General features: G+C 44.8%; 1 protein-coding gene across 2 annotated transcripts in view; it reads right to left on the reverse strand.

Moving 5' to 3' along the window:
• LOC149343882 (diuretic hormone receptor-like) overlaps nt 1-26,074 on the reverse strand; it is a 193,861-nt gene that overhangs the window by 28,423 nt on the left and 139,364 nt on the right. For both annotated transcript variants that reach the window (XM_089546094.1, XM_089546093.1), the window contains exons 4-5: nt 21,925-22,138; nt 18,821-18,955 (exon numbers count right to left, since the gene is read on the reverse strand). In XM_089546094.1, the coding sequence (XP_089402220.1) occupies nt 18,821-18,955; nt 21,925-22,135 (346 nt within the window). In that variant the 5' untranslated portion in view covers nt 22,136-22,138. The remainder of the gene's footprint in view (nt 1-18,820; nt 18,956-21,924; nt 22,139-26,074) is intronic.

Genomic DNA, 26,074 nt, shown 5'->3' on the forward strand with positions numbered 1-26,074 from the left:
AACAATATGTAACAATAAGGACCGGATTGTGCAGGATCTGAAGAAGGGAAGTCGCCTCAAAATGGTGAAGAAGCAGTTAGCCATAGGATAAATGAGGTGCACTCCCCAAGAGACAGAAATAGCAATATGATTACCAATACGAATCAGACAGTTAAAATCACCTAAATAAATTCGGCGGAAAAACTTAACAATGCTTACATATTACAAGACATAAGCCAAGCTGCTCACTTTGTGAACGCAGTCACCGCGCGCTGTGGCATGGTGTAACCCGATGTCACGCAACTAGCCGTTCTTCCTATGCATTTCTCTACGTAGCCCAGCTGCGACGCCACCGCAGCCCTTCTGGTCTGCGCTGTAACTTCGTGAAGGCAGTCGCCGGCGAAACTGCGGCTCGCGGCCCGCTTTACAGGTATTTGGCGATAGCTAATGGGCTAATGACCTTGTACAGAATTGACCTTTCTCTAATTAACATTCGCTCTCTGCTTTCTCCAAACTCTCATAGATCCCCGAAAATCATCACACCACTCCTGGTGCAGTGGTACACCGGTTATGCGGCACACACACACACACACGCGCGCACACACGCACACACGTACGCACGCACACACACACACACGCGCGCACACGCGCACGCACGCACGCACGCGCACACACACACACACACGCACACACACGCACACACACGCACACACACAGACGCACGCACACACACACACACACGCGCGCGCGCACACAACGGTTTTCGCTCAATGGCGCAAGTAAGGCTTACGTCTTAATAATTAAGATGGAAATGATGAAGCCAGAGGCGCAGAAGATTGGACGCCGCGTCGATAACGAAAGCGGAAGTAACGAAAGCTTTACATCTAGTGCAATGTTGGAAAGTGGCTGGTTAAGATCAGTTAACTGCAGATTTGTTGAAGGAAGGTGAGGACATTTCGCTAGAAAAACTTTCTAGCCTATATCCGCAGTTTCTCATGACCTAAAGATTACCAGAACCTTGAAGAAATGCAGTCATCTCGGTCCTTAAGACTAGGGCTGGGAAGGACTGAAAAATGCAGACCGATTAGTGTCCTTCGATTACAAAGTATTTACTAAGGCAACAGCTAACATATACACAGAAATTGCACACTTCCGTGAACCAAAAGACCAGGCTAGCTTTCGTAACGACTGCTGAGCAATAGACCATATTAGCACCTTCAATCAGATGTCAGAGAAATGCGCATAATATAATCAACCCTTATATATATGTTCTATTGCTTACGAGAAAGCATTTGAGACGGCCTAAACTTCAGCAATCATGCAAGCATTACGTAACCAGGGTTTTAGAAGGGAGTACCCAAGGGTACTGGGAAATACCTATAGCGGCTGTAAAGGGAGTTTTGTCCTCCATAAGGCAAATAATAAAATAGAAATGTGGAAAGATGTCAGACAGGGTGACACGATCTCATGAGTAGTATTCACCACGTGCTTATGGGAGGCATCCAGAGAATTGGACTTAGTTGGGGGTAAGAGCTAGTGGAGAATACCTGAAAAATTTCCAGTTTCCTGACGGCGTTAGGTTATTATCTCTGGGCCGGAACAGAAAACCAAGACCGGATGGCTAGAGAGGCAAAGCAGGACAGTGGGTCTGACGGTTGATAGACGAAATATAAAAAAATGTTCATCAATCAAGGAAGAAAACAAGTGTTTACGATAGGCAGCAAAGTTTTCGAAGTAGTGAGGGAGTAAATTTCCTTAGGTCTGATAGTGACCGAATGTCCGGACCACGAAAGTGAAATGACACGAGTATAAGAATGGGGCGCAATGCATCTGGCTGGCACTGCCAAGTGATGAATAGTGTTTTTCAAGTATCCCTCACGAGGAAACATACTATGGCTGCATCTTACCGGTTCTAACCTATGGTGCAGATACCTGGAAGTTATGAAATGGTCGAACATAGTCACCATAGCGCAGGTTACATTTCAAAGGAAAATGATAGGTGTAATGCTGAGAGGCAAGAAGAGGGAAGAATGAGCCCGGCAAGAAACGCAAGTTAACGACACCTTACTTGAAATGAAAAAGATGACACAAGCTTTGGCAGGCCATGTAATACAAAAGCGATATAGCCGATGGTCTCTAACGCAAATGAGTGGATTCCAAGAGCTGCCAAGGGCAGGAACGGCCGGCAGAGACCCAGGCGTGCGGATTTCAGGCTGTTTGGTGACCGCAGCTAGAAGATGACAGGATTAATTGAAGGAATACAGGAGAAGCAATTGTCCTGCAGTGAACAACGTTAGGCTGATGATGGTGTGGGTGCTCTGTGAAAAATCAATCCAAATATGGCCAATCAAGGTATGCCTTCCTGCGGTGCTAGAACCTGCAATGGCGGTCTTAGCTTGATATCTGCAGTAAAAGCTAGGTGGTACGTCATATTGGCATAGAATAGCACAAGATACCGACAAACAAAGAGTGTGTATGTCGTTGACGCTATGTTATATTAATACCTGGTGTCTCTTTTCGTAGTCGTCGCTGTTTCGCGTTCGACGAGCAATATGCATTTTGATAGTCAGTGCTAGTGGTTTCTTCTTGTTTTGCCCTTCTTGCTTCATCTTTGGGAGCTGATTACATATCTGGTTATGCCGGGGAATGTTCCTTACGCCTCTTCTCATAGTAAAAAATAATCAACGCAGTTTTTTCGTTCTTTTACGTGAAAGTTACAACGGCCAAGTAACTGGAAATAACACTTCTTTCAAACGATTTGCATAATCTGAGGTCGGTACGAAAGCTCTATCATATAATTTTTTGACTTGTAATTTATTTTACGCATGTAGGTTAAAGAAATCCTTAAACACCGAACACCTGTTCCTAAAGTGAAATCCCTATTTTCTGTATCCTTCCAGATAGAAAAAAAAACACCCCGACACACGCTCCGTATTGCACCGTTCCGTTCAGTTCCGTTTGTTATACTGGTTTACTCGTGCTCGTAATACGGAAGAATTCTCAGCGCCCGATCCCCCCAATAATGACTAATCTTATTAGCTCAGTGCAGTCGGAATCTCCGCTGCAATCCTAGTGCGCAATCCAATGCTAAGCAGTCTCACACACCACGCAACACAGGCGACATTTCTACAGACGCAACAAACAGCGTCATTGGCGCGTTCGCGTTAGTCGCGCGTTCTTCTGTGTTGTTATTACGCGATGTCACTAGCCCGTTCACATTACGGCACTAATCTACGCGCCGTGGAGGAATTTCTTTTTCGGCGGGTGTTATCGTGCGCTTGGTAACAATGTGGCTAGCACACTCGGTCGCGAAGCGCTGTTTCGTTATACGTAGCGGCGTTATTAGGAACGTCCTGTCTCCCTGGAGGTCGCCACATGAATTATGCGGTGCAGCCAACGTCTCCAATTGTGAGCTTCACCGCCGCTTCCTTGGCACAGAGCGATCACAAATACGGGGAGTTCTGTCGAGTGTACACGGGGGACGGAGACCACAGCCAAATTGGTTCCTGCGGTACCAACGCAATATGCGGTTCCTTAGGAAGACAATATGGTTTTCTTGTGCTGTGGCTTCTACTCTAGCGGTCCTATCGAGGCTATGAAATTATAATTGTAGGCACTGGTATTTGACCAGCATTCGCTTCACCGGTGGGCATAAGCAGCAGAGCTGGTCAGTGCATTATATACACAAGTGTTGATCTTGATCATTAATTTTTTCTTTCCTCCAAGGTTGCCTGAATGAGCGGCTGATGTCTTTATCTGAACTAGAAAGCACGGCTTTCGTTTACTGTACCTGTTCGCTTTGTTTATTACGGAAAAAGGAGCTGGAAGGACTACACGCTTAGAACAGACAGAAAGAGGTCTGTGCTGTACGGAGTTCTCAATCCAGCACATCGCATCTTAAACAGTTTTTTTTTGTGCGTGCAGTTTTTATAAACTATTTTTCCGCGTTCACGTCAACAATCACCCAGCCTAACAACACGCCCCTCCCGCTTCTGCCTCGGCTGGAATTGGAACACGGATTTCAATAATCCGCCATCATCACTGATCACATAAGCTGCGTAGAAACAAATTGCTCGTAAGTACTATCTTTTCCTCATATCTTTTTTACCAGACAAGTGCGGGCACTACTGAATATTTACCCAAAACTTTCTTGTGGTTAATCGTCTGAATAATAGAAAACGTACTGAAATTTGCGCGCAGAACACGGTACACATTTGAGGCAGTGCGACTTTCAGAGGGCGGCGGTTAGTTCTGTAGCTGCGTTCACAAACGTCAACAAGTACCACCGTTTTTTTTGTCATGTTTCTCCTTCACCTCGCGGCCATCTTCATTTTTAATAATCTAGAGAAGTGTGAGCTAGATGAACCTTGAACCTAGCGAGCTGTTTGTCCTTCGCCAAGGCTGTAAATTCCGAGACATTCACTCACGCGCAGCCATGCCTCTGTTGTCGTTTATAGAGTGCTTACTGAGTCGTTGAAGGATCAAATAAAAATTTATCGTGATATATTTTCTCATATTTTATTGTTAATATATATACAGCTCGACTACTGCGATCCGTCCAATGAAGGCTTCCGAAAGCCTGCACATCTCTCAATGATTTAAACGCACTTCGGAAGCATTTGCTAAAGCATGATTCGGAAAGCCACGTGGATGTTTATTCTTATGTGTCTGTGTGGCTAAAATAAACCGTTATATATGCTTCTTCTTCTTCCCATAACACTTATTATTCGAAGTTTTTTCGAGTAACCGAGAAAATAAATCGACTGCTTGTTTGGACACTTTAACGTCTCGCACTTTCATTGAAAAAATATTACCTAGACAGAATTATGGTATATTATCATATCTGAGGTACCAAACCTTAGTTTCACTTGCAGGTTGTCCAGTAAAAAATCAGAATAAATGAGCGCGTGCAAGCTGCCTGGATGCAAATTGATATAAAGTAGTGTTTTATGGAAACTTGTAGAATAGAATCATTTTTGTCCCGTAGCCTGTTGGAGAAAAAATGAGGCAGGCTACAGCTAGGCGGTTTCGTGTACTTTTACGTTGTGATTCAAGTAACATTGGCCTGCACGACTGTGATCTTCCACAGAGTGTCCGCAGCCCTCAAAGTCGTGAGTCTCGCCACGAAGTCGGACCAGATGGCGCGTAGGTCTTTTTGTTAAATGACCTGAATATCTGTGACGAGCTGTTTCCAGGCAAAAAGTGCGAGATTCTTTTAGGCATTTGCATAAACAAGGCGCATGTTCTTTCAGCTACTAGCCAGGCTGGCGACGGCATGGTTCGGCGTCCACGAAGCTGTATCAAGTCGTTTTTCTTCTAGATATATTTCCTGGATGCGTAATATCTCCGTGAACATGTCGCTTCAAGAACATATGAAAGGCAGAATCTGAAGATTGTTATGCGGTTTGTCCAATGAAATATGTTAACAGAGAGAGAATAGTGTCCCGCCGGTGGTCAGGCTCTTCCCGGCGCTTGCATATAGCCTATTATAGGCAGCCAATATTAATTCCTAGCCAAGTAATGACAGCACTCTTGACTTATAGTCTGGTTATATTTACATGAGAGTAAGTGTGTGGGTGTGCTTGCGGTGTTCTTAGTGCGAGTATGACAGTGGCTGTGCCTAAAACGAGACTTTTCCTTCTGAAGTAAAAATCATGCCATAGCACCACTAGGGCGCGCGCTCACTGTCACGAACAGAGAGAAATACCTCATATAAACACGTTCAAATAGTTGTTTGCCTCCAAATTACAATTATCGACCCAACAGCACTGCACATGGCGACCCCGGCCCCGATAATATTGTCTATTTAACGTCTTTCACAAACAGGTGTTGAGCCCATGACACGAAACTCCGCGATCATTGTAGCGAATTCGTCGGGGATAATGCCCCATGCAGCTTGCAGACAGAAAGAAAGGTCAGGGAACGAGCAGCCACGTAGTCTGTACTTGCTCAGGACCAATTTTCGCGCGGCGGGCTTTCATCACGCGAGTTGTAGTGCCTCGACCTGACAGCGGGGTCAGGAACTTGTTTACTTCAGCCGTGACCGAGATAGCCAAGGCAGCCAAACAAACGCATATCACCGCATGAATCGGGCCTCATCCCTTACCGAATGTTTACCACAGCGAAGCTATATATTCTTTAGCCGCATCGCGTGTTGATCGTCAGAGCTCTCCCGCCTTCTTTGCCAGTACATGACTTATGCAAGACCGCTACCTCATCCAGATTGTGAGTGAGCGCCGATTGGGAAGCGCTCATAGAAAGAAAAAGGATAAAGAAAAATAACCGGTTTCCTGAGCCAGTGGGGGCGCAGCAACTAGAGGATGTCTGTGCGCAAGCACAAGGTGTGTGGCCTACGGTCCCAGCGCTGCTTGTTTCTGTGTCAATGTCAGCGTACGCGGTCGAAAACGCTTGATATGTTGCCTTCCTTTCCCATCCCGTCGGATTGAGGCCACGGCAATTTCCAGCCAAAGAGCTTGAGCTTTGTTGAACTAAGAAGCCTGATTGTTCTAGTCGGACTGCGGTTTCTCCTTCTTTACTCTTTTCCGGAGTCCGACTGCGGCTACGAAACGGAAATGCAAACGTGCCTTCCATGTTAGCCTGATTGAGGCCAACCGCTGAGTCACGTAGGCCGGAAGTTACAGCCCGGCACAACTCAATGTGCGGAGATACTTTGGCTGAATTAGGAGCGTCCAGCCGACATCCATAGCAATACACAATCTAGGAGCGTTGATATGAAATTACTCAATTCCATTTGTGTGCCAAGATAGGTCTTGAAAAAAGCGGTGAGATGGTGTCAGTATTACTTTGACGATGTACAGCAGAAAATGCTTCATTAAAGTCATTGGCATGATTAAGACCGCTTCCTTCAGGCACAGATGATATCTTATGAAAAATTGAGCATAAAGTCTCAAATAATGCTGCTCGCTCTAGTCTGTTATTTCAGTGGTTGTACTTACTGCGCGAGAGAAAAAAAGAAGAAGAGAGAAAGATTCAAGCACAGCAGTCTCAAACGCGTTGTACATGCATCTTCCCTTCATCTTAGCTCTTTTTCCACTCAGTTCAGGCCAAGCTTAAGAATGAACACCGTAAAGAATGTGTATAAAATACGACCTCAGGGATGGTAGAAATATTCTCTAAAATGACCGTATATCCACCAGGAAGCGTACAGCGAAAGCATACGCAACAATGAGTAAAGCATAAATTTGGGCAAGTTGGTACGTATTCATTTTTCAAACAGCGCAACAAAGACGGGAAGTGGAAACTGAGGGGTAAAGACAGCGCCTGTTTGTCTTTACCCCTCAGTTTCCACGTCCCGTCTTTGTTGCGCTGTTTCAAAAATGCATACGCAACAAACTTTGCTAGTACACAGATTTTAGTATTCTTTATCGATAAAATAACACGTCACCCTTCGCCTGTATTGTTCCGTGCTTTACTGCAAATTCTGTTACGGCAAAATTAAAACTCTGATTTCAGGCAGTTTTTCCTTGCACAATCCCTGCAATTTTCGTTGACAGTTGGCTCGGCATTTCTTCAGCAATTCTAGCTGCTTGTGCAAATTATTCACGACCAGAGTGCAGAAATTTGCCTAGTGCTCCAGTTTCCCGTGTTTATGCGTCCGGTTCTGCATTCGACCCCATTATTAAAACAGGGTCCACCCGAAAGAAAAGTTGGCCATCATTCCCACCTGAAGCAAAGTGTTAAAAACTTTTCTTAAGAGTCCATTTTCAAGCTTTATACAGTCAGAATGAATTTAGACCATAGCAAAGGAAACAAGCACGCAGAGGAATATCTTGAACTCGGATCTCGTACATGCATCTTATAACTCAGGCTAGTGTCAGCTCAGCGACTGCCTTATTCACTCCCGAACTGGTCGATCCGTCGTTTGATTGACACCACAACTTTGAGAACTGAAAAACTATATAATTTACTCGTAGCTTGGTATGCAGTATAAGTCACCCAACGGAAGATCTAGGCTGCGAAAATGCGCTCGAGATGTCCAGCACAGTGTATCGCATATCACTGATAAGTCGGCACTATGAAAAGCATGCAACGGGGCTTAGCGGTGCATGTACGGTGAGCGCGAGACGTGAGTAATCCTTATCGTGCAATCTTTCTCGGGGTTGTCTTACAGATAGAGGGCGCATGAAGCCTTTGCGAAGAAGTGGTGGTAGGAATTGTAGTACCTTCAGAAGTCTTGAAGGCGACCGTGAGGAAGGCTTTCCGCTCTAGCATCGATTGCTCTCACCCCTTCCTTTCTGCCGAGTTTAAAGCAGGAATCGCGCCTTTCCCTGGCGTTGGTACTTATCTTAAGCGAAAAATATGCTGGGCATGAAAAAGTTCTCTCGTTTTAATGCCGATGTTGCAAATTGCGTGAAAACTCAAAAATCGTCTCTTTTTCCCGTACACACAATTTTAGATCGAGAATTCTCAGAAAAAGTAAAAACTGCGTCAATGAAACATCAGTGCTTGGTAGTGTTGAACGTCTGTGTTGGGCTGATAGTCGGGGCTTAATTTGTGAGTGTCTGCGCAACATTTGGTATAAATTGCTCTTTGGAATCTAGTGTCTGCGTAATTTTTTCATGGGTGATGTTCTTCCGGTTCTAATCGGCAGAGAATATAGGTAGAATATTCGAAAATAACTGCGCCGAAAGCGACCTAACAGAAATACCTACACGATTCCTCAAATGCACTTACTGTGCGCGTTATGTTTTAGCACTAATTGCTGCGATATGTTCATGACATCAATTTATGGTATTAAGAAATATCTCTTATATGTGTTGTCGCATTAAATGGTAAAAAGGCTTGAAAGCCTAAGATGCATTATATGAGCCTGCAAAATATGCGAAAATAACACCTTTCCCAATTTCGTTGTCATGGTTACACATTGTGCGTATTCAAGACGAAAGTCCGCATGAAGTGTTAAGCTCAGAGAGAGACCGAAATATCCTATTAGCTCTGACGCAGGAAATCTGTGAACTAACACTTGAGAATTGTGCAGCCATTTATCCACGACGCATGCTCCCTGCCTATATAGCGTTCTGCTATTGACGCAACAGGAGGGGGGGCTGCTATTCGCGGCTCTGGTGACCGCGTTCTTACGCAGACCTGGTAAGAAAAACACAAGCGTGATGATTTTTCAGTGCGTGTTAAGAAACTCTAGTCAATGCACTGATTTAAACCATGCCGGGTCTTATACTAAACAGGAGCGGCTTAATCGAGGAGCTTCGCCATTACTCTCTTCTTTGTTCGCTTGTTCATTCTTTTGCAGCTACTTAGGTAGCGCTTGCTCACGTTGTTGAGTTGGTACCCTCCTTTCGACTGCGCTATTTTGCTACATCTACCCGTTTGCTCATAGATGTTTCCTTTCAGTTAAAAAAAAGACAAAAGGCAGGTTGGACTTCAGGAACTTCACTCCATCTTGGTAAAAGAGACCGATCGCATTACCCTTAAAATGAACTCAGCAGGGTCCAAAATCACCCCTGTAGGAACAGCATTCCATTATATTAATCAAGAATCACCAAAAATGAAGACGTATATATATATATATATATATATATAAACGTAATTCGGTTTACACACGGTGGAAAAACAACAACTTCGTTGTTGTTTTTCTACCGTGTGTCAACCGAATTACGCTGATGTTCTACTGGATCCATCTGATCTTCACCCCTTCGTATATATATATATATATATATATATATATATATATATATATATATATATATATATATATATATATATATATATATATATATATATATATATATATATATTATGCTTGTGCACAACCTCACGCCATGAGCGTCGTGGTCAGTCAGTAGTTTCCAGAGATCACGCATGTCTAAAAGCGGAAATCTAAAAAAGTCACAGCATTAATTAACAGCGACTGCCAGGTCACAGCGACAGTGCCATCACGGCCTTAGCTGACACTGCTGCTCGATCTATAGGGAAGCACAACTTGCCATAATTACACTAGCAAGAGCCGACGCTTCAAATGAACTTTTGTGTTCTTGCCACCTGCAGGAATTGGACATTATGGAGGGCTCCAAGAAACTGCAACCGTCATGTGCACAACTTTCACCCTTTAGTGCAACTTCTGCTACCGGCACGCCACTACTGCTGAAACCCAACCCCGTCGCACAGCCCTGAGTCTGGAGTGGAGTTTACTAATGCTTGTTTCTTAGGTAGCTTCCTCCCAACTGCTTCCGAACGCTGCAGGTGCGAAGAAAGGACTGGACCCCTACTTTGCTGTTTCCTCCGCTTTGTCACTCGCCGAGTCTGCCCCGAGGCATCACTGCATGATGAGAACACTCGGCCTTAACAAAAGCCACTATTCTAGGATTATGGCTTCCATTCCATAAAACAACATCAAAGAGCTGTTTAGATATCTCAGAGCCACAGGCTTCTGTTGCCGCAGATAGACACTCTGTAATCATTCAGAGTTATTCATCACAGTGGACCAATGACCACGATCGGTGTTAGACGTGACAATCTAAACGGTTGTTCTTTCTGTGCCCTCTTTCGCTTTTTTTTCTCTCCCTCTACATGCGTAGTGACTCTGACCTACCACATGCGCGGTTAACACCACTGCTTTGCTTTTTTCCTCAAACATAGACCACAACCCTGTCTTCGATTTTTGTGGTTCAGTTTTGTTAACGTGTTTCGCATTCCAGAAAAACCCGTGAACGAAAGTGTGTCCTCGTTGAGCATGATTTTGAATTGAGTTTTTTAAATTTCCTGCAGGCAGTAGATATCGAGCTAATATTATAGCATCCGCCCAAAAAATAGTGATATGAAGCTTGGAAAGAATATTCCTTCTCCGTAACCCATAAGAAGGCGCATAAAGTATACGCTGAATGCCATAAGGGTTTCGACCAGTATAAGCCGAAGGCACTGATTAATCCTCGTAAAGGCCATGCACAGCTTTAGTTTATGTTGATACCGCAGTTACGCTGTATTACAGAGACGCGGATTATCTACTTCCACCTGGGGCCTTTCAAAGGACTACAACGTGGAAAAAGAGACGACTACTCCTTTCGTCTGCACCGAATTCTGATTACAGTGGCCGCGAATACAAACCGCTAGCCCGTTCTGAGTGCAGAGAGCGCTCTTGTAGGCATTGATTGGAAGTGAACCGGCTATTATTTATCGCAACCAGGTCGCGGGTTCCCTGCCACCCTTATCACTGAAGAAATCCGTACAACTACACGCTTGTAAACACGCAACCACTCGCCATTACTCAAGACTCGATGGGCAGGGCGATAGCAAGGCGACGACAGAAGGCGCAGACAGGTCGAAGCTACGCCTGCAATTATCGACCCACCGTAGCGCTTTCAACAGGGCGGCTTCATTACCGAGCTCAGCTTAACAACAAAAAGAAAGGTAAGGAATTACGTGATATTCATCGACACCCGCTCTGCATATTTTCCCTCTCGTTGGCGCAGCCCCTTCACTCTAGGAAAAAAAAAATTGCCAGCCGACGGAGACATAATGACCCCTTATTGGCGAACCTTGCGTCACTTTCTTTCCCCGACTGGATATCCCAAGCTCGCGTGAAGGATGGGCTAATCGGCGGTTTCTGTGGTTCCCTGCCGCCTTTAAGATTTTTTGCGTCACACCTGTGCCATTATATCTTGATTTATTGCTCCAAGGTGATTCTTTTATTACTAATAAGCCACGACATGGCGAAAATCGCTTAGTTCACTCTTTTTCTTTCTACCTGCTAACTTTCTTCATTCTTGCTTTATTTTTAAGGCATAACCAGATTCCGGCTACATATCGCATCTTCTGAATGCAGTTTTGGTTTCCTGTGTTCACTGCACTTGATTCAGGACCGTTTAATGGCCGACAACTGTGAATCTCTGCACACACAGGTACTTCGTCATGCAGTGCGCTGCGTCTTCAACGAAGAGATCGGGTGGAGCTCGGACTCATTCTACTGCCAGGCAGGTCCGCGCTTGGATCCCTTAGAGATGCCTGCCACGTTTGCTTCAGCAAAAAATAAATTCATTTTAGAAAATTTATTTTTCTTGACAAAAGAAACAAGCATGAAAGTATTTAAATAGCTGCTACATCCAGCAACCCACTGACTTTTCGACCCTCATTTCGTTCATGCAAGCAGGAAATATAATTACGCAGTGCATTTCAAAAACAATTGCATCAGAATTCCAAAAGCACGCGAAGCGCTCAAAAAATAACTAAAGAACAAAAATTAAGCTCTCCAGAGAAAGAGGAAGAAAATATCTCATATGCCCCGCAAGCGTAGCTTCCCCGCACTCGTAAATCATGCGTCATGGCTTAAGCGCGCCTGATAAGAAAGGAGTTGGCGGTTAGCGCTGTACGTCGCCTCCGACTCGACCCACTAGCGAAGCAGCGCATCTTGCATCACTTCGAGGCAAGGGCCATTCTCTTTGCGAGGGAACGAAACGTAGTGGTCATAACAGGCTGTCCTTAAAGGACCCATAAAATGGGGGGGCCTAACACGCCGGGGCGTCAATACCTTCATACATTGATACGCGAGCCCAAACTACAGCAATGACGAGTGTGAAGGCGTCTCTACAAGCCCGTCTTATTATGGCGGTTTTGCTTGTTCTGTTCGTCCCATATCGCTTTCTTGCCTCCTCTCCTGCTTTCACTCTCCGCCTCATTCCTCTACGCTTTCATCTTTCTCATCCTTTCCTTCTTTCCACCTTTTCGTAACACGTTTCTTTACTCCTTTATTTGAGAACATACTTCTTTCCTGTTGTTTTTTCCTTTCCTTCTTGGTTCGTGCCTTCTTTTATTTCCGTCGTTCATTTTTTATCTTTGTTTCCTTCTTACTTTCTTTCTTTCTTTCTTTCTTTCTTTCTTTCTTCCTTTCTTTCCTTCTTTTTTTCTTTCTTTCTTTCTTCCTTTCTTCCTTTCTTTCTTCCTTCCTTCCTTTCTTTCTTTCTTTCTTTCTTCCTTTCTTTCTTTCTTCCTTTCTTTCCTTCTTTCTTTCTTTCTTTCTTCCTTTCTTTCTTCCTTTCTTTCTTCCTTTCTTTCTTTCTTCCTTCCTTTCTTTCCTTCTTTCTTTCTTTCTTCCGTCCTTTCTTTCCTTCTTCCTTTCTTTCTCTTCTTTTTCTTTCTTTCTTTTTATTTGTTTTTGCTTCTTCGTTTTCTATTTCGTTTTGTCTAATACGGAAGGCGCTCTAAGCTGCTGTCAAGGTGGAATCTCGTACACATGGAAGCCGCGAGTTCTGCTATAAAACTAAAAAAGCTCTCAAGCTTTCTTTTCACTCTACAAAGACCGAAATGAGATGGTGAGCGCTGCCGGCCTGACAGGCCCGTCACTACGCCGCAAAAACTTCGTTCCCTTTCTCCCTTTTTTCCTTTTTAAACATCTCAACGGCAAACAGCCCTTTTGAAAATACATGCAAATGCACGCAATTCAATGACTCAAGCTTCAAACAGAAATGAAAACAAGGATCTGTAATGCATAAGGACAGGCGTTTTCTAGCTACATGGCCGAATGCAAGAAATATGCTTTTATACGCACATAACAAAAGAAGACATTTTGGGTACGATGACGTCAATACGAAAGCCGCCCTGCAGCCCACTGCGTTAGCTCTTAGGACTCAGTAAGGTTTCTTTCGGAATGCATTTGTGTACAACCAAACCTTTTTCAGGTAATGGCGCAATCACAATCCTGATAAGCGAAGCCACATGTAAGGAAATCGCTACTACACAGTTGTGTGAAATTATCGCAGCGAAATAGGTAGTCCCTGAACGGCTGCTGCAATTGCAGTAGAGTTTTATATTATTATTTCTGATTTATTAATATTATTATTCTTACTATTTGCACTTACGTGCTTGGTGAGCGCGTGGAATTTAAGTGATTTTGTTGTGGTTCCATGGCTGGATACTACTGGAAGATTTTACTATATAAAAATATTTGTGACACCTGCCTGAGTTGCAATCTTAGTTAAGGCCATTGGCGACAAACTACCTTTTCAGTATTAGAAATGTGGTCTACAAGTGCAAGTCCTACAAGCTGGTGAAAGCAAGAAGTCTGTCGCCGTTTTATTTCAAGTAGACGCAAGCAGCGCTTTGATAAGAAAGCAATAAATTTAGCGTGTGTCAACACCCAATATGGTACTCTGGATAGCGGACTGTGGTAAGGGAAACATGAAGGAATGAAATGAACGCAAAAGAGAGTGAAATAGGAATACATAAAACATAAGAAACAGAGGTCATTGACTATGGTTAAGAAGAGCTTATGATTGAGCTAGTTGATATTTCATCTCTAGGACTGGTGCGCTGCCTAATCTGACATGGACACCGTTAACGAAGACAAACCGTAACGTAGGCAAACGCTTAAGCGTTCCTCTTTGCCTTCGTTAACTGTGCGTTCCAATCTAAATAGCGCAGCCTTCGTGAAAAAAAACTGGCATATTTCTGAGCCTGCAGAACATTCATGCAGCTAAAACAATTTACCGAACGTATAGCTTTGAAGCAATTTGAAATGTCGCGACACCTGCGGCGGCAAGAAACGTTGATGATAGTCGGAATGTTCAGTAATACTGGATACGAGTGTGCGATGTCTGTCGCATCTGTGCTGCTACACTTCCTACAGAGCCACAGGTAAGATCTAGAGAAGAGCTATTCCTGAGAGTACTACAGGAGCGGATGTAGTAACCTGATAAGGGGTTCAGAGGGAAGAGCAGTAGGGTAGATTTTTGACAGGCACGCGTGACATACAGACGCTCTCTCCATCGTCCGTTTCGGTGACTGCGCCTGGTACGCCTGACGCCTGCCTTGTCTTAAAAATGGCCATCCATCACCGCCGTGACAGGTGCGACACAGGATAGAGCGAGTGAGTTGGAGCGCTGGAGGCACCACTGACGACGCCACGATTTTACCGAATGTGCCATATGCACTTATGTCGCTGTAAACGATCTACTAGATAGCACGGCGCGGTTGCTAAGGGCAAGGACAGGGCTCAAATATGTATTTTACTACCAGTAAAACAGAGAAAACCGGCTCTGTTTCGAACAAGTGATTTATTCCTTCACTTACGATTAACTTTGTATTAAGGAAGCCGATGATCGAAATATTTCACTAAGATGACTGATTATTCGGTGCGAAAGGTTCTATCCCATGCGTACAAATGAAATAAGGAAATATCATTACGGAATGGCAAGTTCTATCAAAAGTGACTTTGATCATGAGCGTACGTCGCATATTTGCAATTATCCATGCATCATTCTTTTAGCAAATAGCAGATTTATTGAGTAAGTCGGGCGCAGAAGTCTTTTTACGCCCACTTCATCAGCCTTCTGGCTTTATCAATATCACACTGAGCTGGAATCCACTTTAATGGTGAGCAAAGCTGGCCAGTTTGCAATTGACCTGGTTCATGGAAAATTTATTAGCTGTTTGACCTGTGAACATGCAACTAAAGTTGTACGTGCCTGCCTTAGAATCCTTGAAAATGTGACCGCTGCCTGCCCGTCTTGCGCAAGATAATACAGTGAAAGCTGTTACAGCCTTGTTTTAGCACTATAGCCCTGCATTCAACCGTACAATGTACAGCGTCAGCCGTAAGACCGTAATTGCTCAGTGCATAAATTCAATTTCACTTATGTAACGGAACTTAATATATGTTAATAGCATTTACTTCAAATAAATTCGTTTCCCAACCTCTAAACATGCCAGGTGGCAAAGTGGAGACACGCTAATTCCCCTCTCCACGGCCACTGGATAGGAGGGAAAGTGCGAGAGGGAAGAGAGAGAGAGTGGGGGAAGCTACTAGTGGCCAAGCGGTTTGGGAGGTTATTGCGACAGCGGCGGAATGCTCACCAGGAAGGTGGCTGCGACCAGGGGTGTAGCCAGGCGGGGGGGGGTGGGGGGGAGCTTATGGGGCTTCAGCCAACCCCCCCCTTCCCTCCCCTCGGAATTTTTTGAACTGTCACGCACTGCTGACCAAAACAATCGCCGGCGCCGGAAGCCATTCGAGATTTTGTCACCTACAAAGTTTTTTTCAGACTAGAGAAGACATTTTGGCGCGATCATTAGCAACACGGTTGGATTTCGTGGCAACGCCCGTACACCTGGAGTTACGTAACGCACAAACTTTCAAGGGCCTATCGATGGCAAGCGGGCTCGCCACGGCATCTCGCGGCGGCCGCGGAGTCTACGTTGCCATGCATTTTAATTCCGAAACTTAATGGACATAAAGTTCCCACAAATTTTGACGCGAAAGCTGCACTGACACTTCAAATGTCGTGGTTTATATTTTCAAACCGGGAACTTCAATTAATTTAATATCCTTGTAAACTTTTGAGCCAAAGTTGCTGCTTGGGTTTATTGGTTTATTGGGGTTTAACGTCCCAAAGCGACTTAGGCTATGAGGGACGCCGTAGTGAAGGGCTCCGGAAATTTCGACTGCCTGTGCTTCTTTAACGTGCACTGACGTCGCACAGAACCCGGGCCTCTAAAATTTCGCCTTTATCGAAACTCAGCCGCCGCGGCCGGGTTCGAACCCGCTTCTTTCAGGCCAGTAGCCGAGCGCCGTAACCACTGAGCCACCGCGGCGGCGCTGAGCCAAAGTTGCACTGACTTTTTTAATCGCGTACATCGGACCATACAACGAGACAAGCCATATCAACCCATTCTCAGACAAGTTGACAAAGCACGCAGGGAGGTCGGATGAGGCGAAGCGTTGTTTTGCCATCATGCCACAGAAGGGAATATTATCTATTTTATCTTCGCACTTATAAGGTATATTTTGCAGATTTCCTCGTTTATGCTTGTTGTCGCTGTTGCAACTAAAATTTCGTTGCAATTACTCGCAACACATCACCGGCGACAGCTGCTGCTGCGCAGTACACTGGAACAAAGGACAGCCTCAGTGAGATTTTTCCTTGTACAAATATGTAAGGGTTCTTGAACGATAAAGATTCATTAAAATATTTGTACTCTACTTGCTCATTTCATGGCCTTCACGTTTTTCATATCAGCGGCATGCACTGCTTTGCTGGTTTCAGACTGATATTGCTGTAGAATTCGTTTAATATTTTTTTTACTTATTAAATACGTAAAAACATGAAACCATTGGTATGAGTTATGTCTGCCACGATTTTTAACACATACGAATATATTCTTTTATTTAAAAAATACATATTTCACGTGTCTAGACAGTGCGTAGCGTTAACTAATACGTAATCGCAGTTTCAATGGCAATGCATTTATTGTTCTTGGTGCATGCATTCATGGTGCGCTGGAGGTGTGCCTCGGCTTCTAGCGCATGTATGCCGGCTAGGAACATCAACTCTCTTATGAGGGTTTGACACGTCTAAAGGAAGAGATTCGGCTCCTTCCGCCGTCCCCGAGCGGGAAGACCCCGTTGGAAGTTCAGAAAAGGGTTGAAGACAGATGTTTAATGCTACTTCTAGTTTTTCCATCTCTCGAGAGCTATTCGTAGCAGAACGGTATGGAGGAACGCACATGGCCTCTAATATAAGCTTTCGGAACGAGCTCCACTTACCGGGTCTAACTAACTCAGTTTAAACCAGCCGTGTACTTGCAAATTCATGTTTCTGCAGAACACTCTGCCCAGTAACTCTTAACTTGTTCCGAACAAGCCATGGTTCTGCTAGCCGCAGTCACGACAAACCGCTGACTTCGCGCATACAGAAGCGCTCCGCAGCCGAGCATCAATGAATATCGATCCACGCGCTTGTTTGCGGAAGCCGTAGCGACACGCCTTTAAGAACGAAGCCCCTCGAGGCGCGAAGTGCGCTGAATTGTTAACCACCGTAGTCTGAGCGTGGCGTTCGCTGATGCAGTGCATCAGGGATGCGATAAACACGTTACCTGCAGCATTTTGGAAAGTTATACCGATCAATATTTTCTTTGCTCGCGTTGATAGCAGCTTTGCTGGAGAGTGCACTCTATTGGGGCAAAACTAACGATAGTACTATCGATACTATAGATAGTTGAGTCACTATCGAACTATCGATGGTAAAAAAGACTATGGATAGTACTATCGATAGTAATATCGATAGTGCTATTGATAGTAGTTTTGATGTTTCCATTGATAATAATATCGACAGCCGTATCCATACTACTTATTTCTACTACTATCAATTCTATAAAATTAACCACGCGTACACACTGCATCCTAAACTTAGTTTCTCGAATGTGTGGTATGGAGGTGATGGTATGAGTAACTGACAGGCCCCACCCGTTTTCGCGGCCTACGTGTCACCGAGCTCTGCAGACGTTCTCTATGTTAAGCTGTTGGATAACATGCGAGCGTGCGAATGTCCTAGCTGCGAAGCATGTGTGCGAAAAGCATTTCTGCAGTGGTTACGTCAGCAAGACGACGTCTGCAGTGCACGATAGTGCCTTGTAAGCCAGCACAACTTGTGCCGTTTGTTCTTCCATCGGATGCAGTTCCAGGTATTTTTCCGAACTGTCCCAGTGCACGTGGAAGAACTCCAGTTGGTCGAAATTTACCCAGAGACCTCCACTACGGTATCCCTCATAGCTTGGATCTCTTAGGAAAGTTAATCCTCATGAGACCGTGAAACCAATCAGGTACCGCAATATTTCGGTCATATCGCTGGCCAATAAATGCATAACACCAATATTGTTACTATCAATAGTCTTACCATCGACAGTTTCACTATCTATAGTCTTGCTATCGATAGGCTACTATCGCTACAAATACTATCAATTCTACTATCGACAGTAATACTGTCGATAGTCTATCGATTAGAAATAGTGATAGTTTTTTCACACTATAGGTAGATTAAAAAAACTAACGATACTATCAATAGTCAATTTTCCTATAGTTTTGCATCACTAGAGCACTCACGTGTCGTGTCGTATTCGAGCCCATTGAGTGAGGAGAAGCACGGGACCACTGCAAGGGCAGATGAAGGCGTCCGGGGCCAGCAGGTGAGGCCGTCCCAGACCACGGGGCAGAACGCAGATGCCAGACGAGAGTCATCTGCAAAGAATACAATTCGACACAAACGGAGCAATCAAATGACGGCACAGGGGCAATACGGAAAGTGCGCAGATGAGTGGAAAAGTATTTGTATTTGAAACATACGCTTTCAAAACCCGTGATTTGTGCAGGTTGTTTTGATATCGCTTTTGCTACGCGTCTTGTCGAAAATGTTTGTACTTACATCGCACTAAACACACGGCTCAGTATTAGACTATTTGAACAGTTTATCGGCTTTTATGCAAGTTACCTGCCGCAACAACATTGTCTGGCATGCCATGTTGCAAACCCAGAATTCCAGGAAAAATGTTTTGATTGCCTGAGATCCGTCACTAGTGTAATAAGCGTCTTTTTTTCTTATAAATACAGAACTACAGTTTAGTCTACCGAGCGTATCAATGAATTTTCGCTTTACCGACTGCATCAGTCAGCACTGAGAGCAGTAGATTTGTTACTTTATCTCGATGCGCCGATCCGGATACATTTTTGTGAGGCCATGCGATAACGATCTAAAGCGCTCCAGCTGCCATCCGCAGCTGTTGTTTTCAAACTTATGAAAGAGCAACGGAAAATTAGATATTTAGTTATTCAGCGGCCCCTCATTTTAAACGTACAAAGGAATCAGCTGGATCTTAAAGTGCCATCACACACCACGTGTCCACTAAAACTGAATTGAAGGCCCACAAAGCCGATTGTTTTACAAGGCAAGAAAAACATTCCGAAGTATGCCTCTGTAAGTGGAAAATCTCTCAGAAAAGCGTGAATTCTGACAGAATTCTGGCAGACGCCCATAGCAAAGCAATAAAGTAATATTGTTTAAGACGGGAATTTGATTACATTTTTTTTTTGAAGCGCGAAACGGACCCTTCTTCTATTGGACAACAACCGCTTCTTCTACAAACCATCCTTAAATTGAAGCACGTTCTGTTCGTTCTGACCTACGATCACATTCAATGTCTCGCGCTCCCGTCCCAGGAATTCAGCAAAATAGTGTGTCTATAAATTTCACCTGCGCGAAGAGACACCAACTATGGCCTAAAAGAGGAACTAAAACTGCGAAGAAGGCAGCAAACTTGAAAGAGTCGTTTAGCCAGGCCACAAGAAGAGCACCGCTGTAGGACTACAAAACTGTAGAGTCTTGAAACAAAACAAAGTGGACTTCGATCTGGATGCACTGTGATTCTGGAAACAAATATTTCTCTTGCTGCACATTGAGACAGCTTCCTATCAATTCACTGCAGGTGTGAGCAATTCTTTTATAGAGCGTTGCGATTTTCTTTGTACTCTTTCGCATATTTCCCCATGAGATGAAGGAAAATGCGACATTTTCAAGTTTATGACTCTAAACTTTCACGGTGTTCCGCCTGAGATGGCATTTCAAATTTACTGAGCCTGATGCGAGAACTGTGGCTAATAACTCGTCCATATATGTTATAATAACTCGTCTATATATGTGTGAAATAACAATAAACAATGATAATAAATGATGATTTGTAAATTTGTGGCGAGTTTTTCCCCAGTTGGTTGGTTTGGTTGGTTGGTTTATGGGGTTTAACGTCCCAAAGCGACTAAGGCTATGAGAGACGCCGTAGTGGAGGGCTCCGGAAATTTTGACCACCTGGAGTTCTTTAACGTGCACTGACATCGCGCAGTACACGGGCCTCTAGAATTTCTCCTCCAAAGAAATTCACCCGCCGCGGCCGGGATCGAACCCGCGTCTTTCGGGTCAGCAGCCGAGCGCCGTAACCACTGGGCCACCGCGGCGGGGCTTTTTCCCCAGTCAAAAGAGCTACTACTGGGGCTAGTTGGAAATGCATACTTGAAGGAATTGGTGAGCGCTAAAAACCACGGAAAAAGGACGAACACACAGGACGAAGCGCTTTGCGGGAGCCTTCCTAACAATTGTACTCAAGCGTTGTAACATAACCATTAGAGCCGCTAGTACATCACCAGTCAGCATCAAACCCAGAGAATGGAGCGTGATTATGCGCTCTTTCGTCCCCAGTGCACATCTCCAGCGCCAGTTGCTACAGTGACGAGAAAGGCGGTGAAGAAATCACGCCATAAACTTAGTGCATCTTTAGAGCAGTTGTGCTCTAGTCTTGCTTGTTTTACAGAACCGATTAGCAGTTACCGGCGCACGTTGTAAGACACAGATTGTATCATTGTTTAGCGATCACATTACATATATTTGGACAAAATTTTAGGAAAATCCCGAAGATGTAGTAGATTTGTAATAAGGGCGTAATTACTAATTGACATCCGTCCGATTGTGTGGATGATAATGAGTAATTACTGCCTGATTACATTACATATTTACCTTTATGTTCCAGATTTGTGCAGTTTTCTGGCCTCAAAACTAAAGTTGCGTGATAGCAGACTCGTCAGCTAGAGTTCAAGGGATGCGTTTTCTTGCAAACGAATTTGTAGCACTTCTTACTCGCGCCCCAATTACCTGGTAATATGTATATTAGCAGCTGGTGGAACGGACACGTTCCTGATACTTCAATGTAGTTCAGATGAACGGCTTGCATGACACCAGCAAAATGGTTCTATGCATTTTTTGCTCAGCAAGTATATCACGTAAATCCCTTTGGACTGCACATATGCGCTTTGAATAATGTGACATAAGTGACGTAAGTCACGCTAGTGCGCATAGCGGGTAGGAACGTGTCAGAATGCACAACCTGCACAACTAAAGGTCAGTGCAACTTCATGGAACAGCAATAAACACGTTCAGCACGTGGAAAAACATATCTAAGAATTACTTGAAGCTGGGCTTGTTGGTGCGTATTCGTGAAAGACATGAGAGCACAAACGGCAACATGGAAGAGTAAGGGAACAGCGAAATGCAGCAGTCGTCCTGTACCCTTACTCGTCCGTGTTGCCATTTTGCGCTCTCAAGTGTTTCACGGAAAATATATACTACAGGTGTAGCCTAGGCATCCGGCAAGGTGAAGCTATCTTACCGGGCACATTGCCGCTAAATGCTGACATGTAGCAAAGGACCTCAGGTGACACGGAGGTATTCTGGGTGGCTTGCGTGACGATCCCATCCGCGGTGACAGTTGGCTCCGTTGTGAGGTAGGTTTCCAAGGCTTCCGTTGTGTTGATACTGCCGGTGGCACTTGCGGCGTCCTCGTCCCCTCGCTGCAGATCCCGGTAGCCGCTGAACGCCATGAACTGCGGGGAACGAAATCGGAACCTATGAACATCGCAAACGGCTTCGCTAGCATTGGAATACGTGATTTATTTTGGACTAGAGTCAGTAATTGCGGGCGGGTTTCACTTCATGCTTTACCGGTACCCTCGATAGTGAGCTCAGGGCGAAGGCGTCAGGTTAACCCAAACGCTATTTCTTTTACAGAAACTATGTTTGGTTTACAGGTGCAAAATTGATATATTAAGCTTTCTTATGTTTCTCAGAAGTAACCCCACGTACAACTGCGAGGTTGGCCGCTGTCCTTTTCCTCTTACCCAGCGACAGAACATAATATGCCTTCTGAGGGCATACACGGGAGCAACATTCGCGCTCAAGCGTTATTCACTAAATGAAAACCCTGTTGTTGACAGATTTATGGGTTCTCCTTGCGTTAGCGACTACTTGATTTCAATGGCGCAAGGGCAGCTTTTGAAGCGAAAGCTTGACTACGGGACCTCGTGCTTTGATCGCGGGCCGTGTAAATTTGACCTTCAGTTGAGTTAGAGGGCAAGCCATGAAAAAGAAAAAAAAAAATTGAAATAATGTCCATGATTGGTAGTCGGACGCGCGGCTGTGCTAAAAGATCTGGTTTAAGGGCCGCTCAGCGAGACCATTAGATTATTACCACATTTTTTTTCTTTATTGCATGGAAAGAGTGCCAAAAAGAAAAATCTAAGTATGCTTACGCCAGAAAACACCAGGCCACCATACATACCCCTGCATGACCCCACCTTCCAAAACATCAAAAGTCTGGGAGGCACACACGTGCGTACACATAGTGGAGCCAGATAGGTACGCGGCTCTTGCAGGGCAGCATATACTCTTCGCACTAAAGCGCATTGCTCACGAAACAAAGATTTCGACGACCGTGGTGATTCGGCTTGGCGGTTCATCATGCGGCTCACCCAGAGACTCAATAGTCCCAACAATATAAATAGATCATATGGGATAGCATAAGGCAGGCTATCACTGCAGCCAACACGCCCTCTGTTAAGCTGCCCCATACACTCGCGCTATGCATTGGAGAGCGTCGTCTTCATCAACTTCCATCTGTTTCGTCCCGCGGCACTACCTGCTCACCGTCGTCTTCCAGGTAGCAGAAATCAGTGCTTTCGCTCCGATTCAAATCTAGTAAACATTCTCTGTAGTTTTTTTTTTAATAGGGCCATGACTGGCATGCTCGGTCAGCATGAAGTGTGTCAAAACCCACTGCTCCAAGCATTTTATCGCTAAGAGGCCCAACACCAGTCTCTGTCACAGGTTGTACCCTTTGAAAAGCAGCTAGGTATCCGGGCGCAGTGTGGATCGAATATCCCACGTCCTGCGATGAAGTGAATGAGCTGCGGGCTCCCTTCCGTTAGTAAAACACGTTAACCTATCATTTTAAGAACTGCTGCGCTATATGAAATAGAGCAATTTAACATTGTATGTTGAAGTGTTACGGTGCAATTAACGCTGCCAAACATGACAATTTACCTGACAACCCTAAAAAATTTTACAATGTATGTCTAATCGCATTCTTTGAAACCCATACCATATAACACACTTATTGAACACCCCTGACCCCCGTCCGCTTCATTCGCTTTCATTGCGCTCCTTATATGGTGCGCAATGCTCGTAGGCTAGAATGAAGCAGTCACGGCGACGCTGCAGTCAGTATAACTGCCTGCTGCCTCTTCCACAGTCGCTACCATATACTTTCGGCCCAATGCGCTCGGGGTGGCAGGCTATAGCGGGGTTAATACATCATATATTTCAAGAGCTGGCATCAAACCTTAAACGCGTGCGCAACCTTTCGCGTCAACTGTAATACCACTCTTTTCCTCGCACGCAAAGGCTTCTTGCCGTGGTTTTAATTAGCCTAAAACTTGTTGTCTGTAACTTTTTGTTACATTTAACTTAAACAAGTGCTTCCTAAGGCATCTCCAAAAGGCTCGCTTATATTGAAAGAAGTGAGCGTTTAGAAGGTAAGAATTCTTAAATGTACCACCCACTTATCTCGAGACTGAGCGCTATCTTTCAGTTTGGCGAGCGCTTGATTATGCCCTGCACTACTGTTGAACGGACAGCCATTCGTGTGGATATGGTGGATAAATATTACGACAACAAGTGCGTTACTTAATACGAATAACTAGTAGTTTAAGAAGGTGCTGTTTCAAAACATTAGTGCTAAATAATTCCTTGGCTGGAAAGGAAAGCCTGTACAGTCTTCAATGAAGCTGCTCTGGCGGCAGACTGCAAAAGTGTAGACGTATGGCTTGTTCCGCACAAAAAGCTTCGCCTGAAATGGGCGCCCAGTTTCCACACGGGAAATGTACAAATAAATATAAAAAACTTTCCATGCCTAATATGTGTACAATAGGATCAGTAGAATGAGGGACACAGATAATAAAATACTATATTCGAGTCCATGGGAAACCATGTTAAGTTAACTTACACATTTCGAAACAAAGCGCATTGGGTCCTTCATTGTAGAACTCTGAAGAAATACAAAAAAATGCTAGTAGAATCCTGCACCCAGCAAGAGGTTATCGCAAGCGAACGAATTGAAAATAAAAGAAAAGGAGCCAACACCCAAGACAAAATTTAAGAAAAACCAATTACAAAGAAAAAAAGGCAGAAATGATGGCCGGGAAAAAGTAATTTTAGGGCTAGACGGCCCGCAAGGATTAAGAATCAAGAAGGACGAAATGAAACTGAAACATGAATGGGTCCACACCGAGCGCGCCACTCAGTTGGAGACAGACAGTGAGGTAATCCTGATATACAGACGCCTGTTATTTTAGCAACCCTGCCAGTATATGGCGCCCATTGTACAGAGACAACAAAAGCAAGAAAATGCCGCTTTGTGAAAGTTAACGCTAGAAAAAGATAAAACGCAGATATAGCCTCGCCTAGAAATAGCTAGCATAGGCACTGTCTTAAATTTGTCTTGGGCTTACATACAAGCTGAACAGCAAAATTAATTCCTTAAGCCAAAATTTAACGCAATAGCGCACATGCGGGCTATGGAGAATTTTATGGCAAATTTTGTACTCAGAGGGGACTAGTTTATTCTGTAGGGGTGCGTTTATTAGGCGTCCTGAAGAGACCGAACCGCCGTGCAGGATCTGACAGCGTAGATGGGTTCGAGATGTAAATTGCACTTTGTCCATGGTCGATCGTCAGAACAGCAAAGGGAAGCAGGAGGCAGGGATGGCGGGAAGCGGTTTCGGAAGGCGTGAAGAAAACAGTTGAGTGAGTGACGCCGGCGCAGGAGAGGGGTACGAGGGCAGAAGAAAACGGAGGAATGTCGGTATCAGTCGCGACCACAAGTTTGGCAGACTGCGTAGGTAAGTAGCAAAAGGAAGCGTCACACAGCGGAGAAAAGGCAATTTCAGCTCGAGCGCAGTCAATAACGGCACGATGAGTCGAAAGGAAGTCACATCCCAGGATGATGTCGTGTGAGCAGTGAGACAGCACAATAAACTCGATGGTGTACAAAACATCTTGAATGAGGACACGGGCCGTACATGAGGCTGAGGGATGAATGCGCTGTGATGAGGCGGTGCGAAGCGAAAAGTCAGAAAGTGGGGTAGTCACTTCGCAGAGTCGGCGGCAGAGAGCTTCACTTATAACAGATACTGCAGCGCCCGTGTCGACGAGGGCGAGAACCTTGACACCATCCACGAACACTACGATTACATTGGCGGGACGACACGGAGGACTTGAGAACACGGAGAACACGAAGAACAAGCGCAGTTCTTCCCCAAAAACTGCGGCTGTTAGTTTCCCTTAAGCGCGGAGCTAGAACGTCGCTGCATCGGGGAAGGGGAACGGCGTCGAGGGGAAGGCGATCGGCGAGTGGTGTAAATTTGGCGATCAGGGGAACCAAGGGGGGACCAGGTGGCCTTCTCGGCGAGGATAGTTCGGCATCG

This window comes from Amblyomma mixtum, chromosome 5 (genome assembly GCF_055824585.1).
Source record: "Amblyomma mixtum isolate Tamu chromosome 5, ASM5582458v1, whole genome shotgun sequence".
NCBI lineage: Eukaryota > Metazoa > Arthropoda > Arachnida > Ixodida > Ixodidae > Amblyomma > Amblyomma mixtum.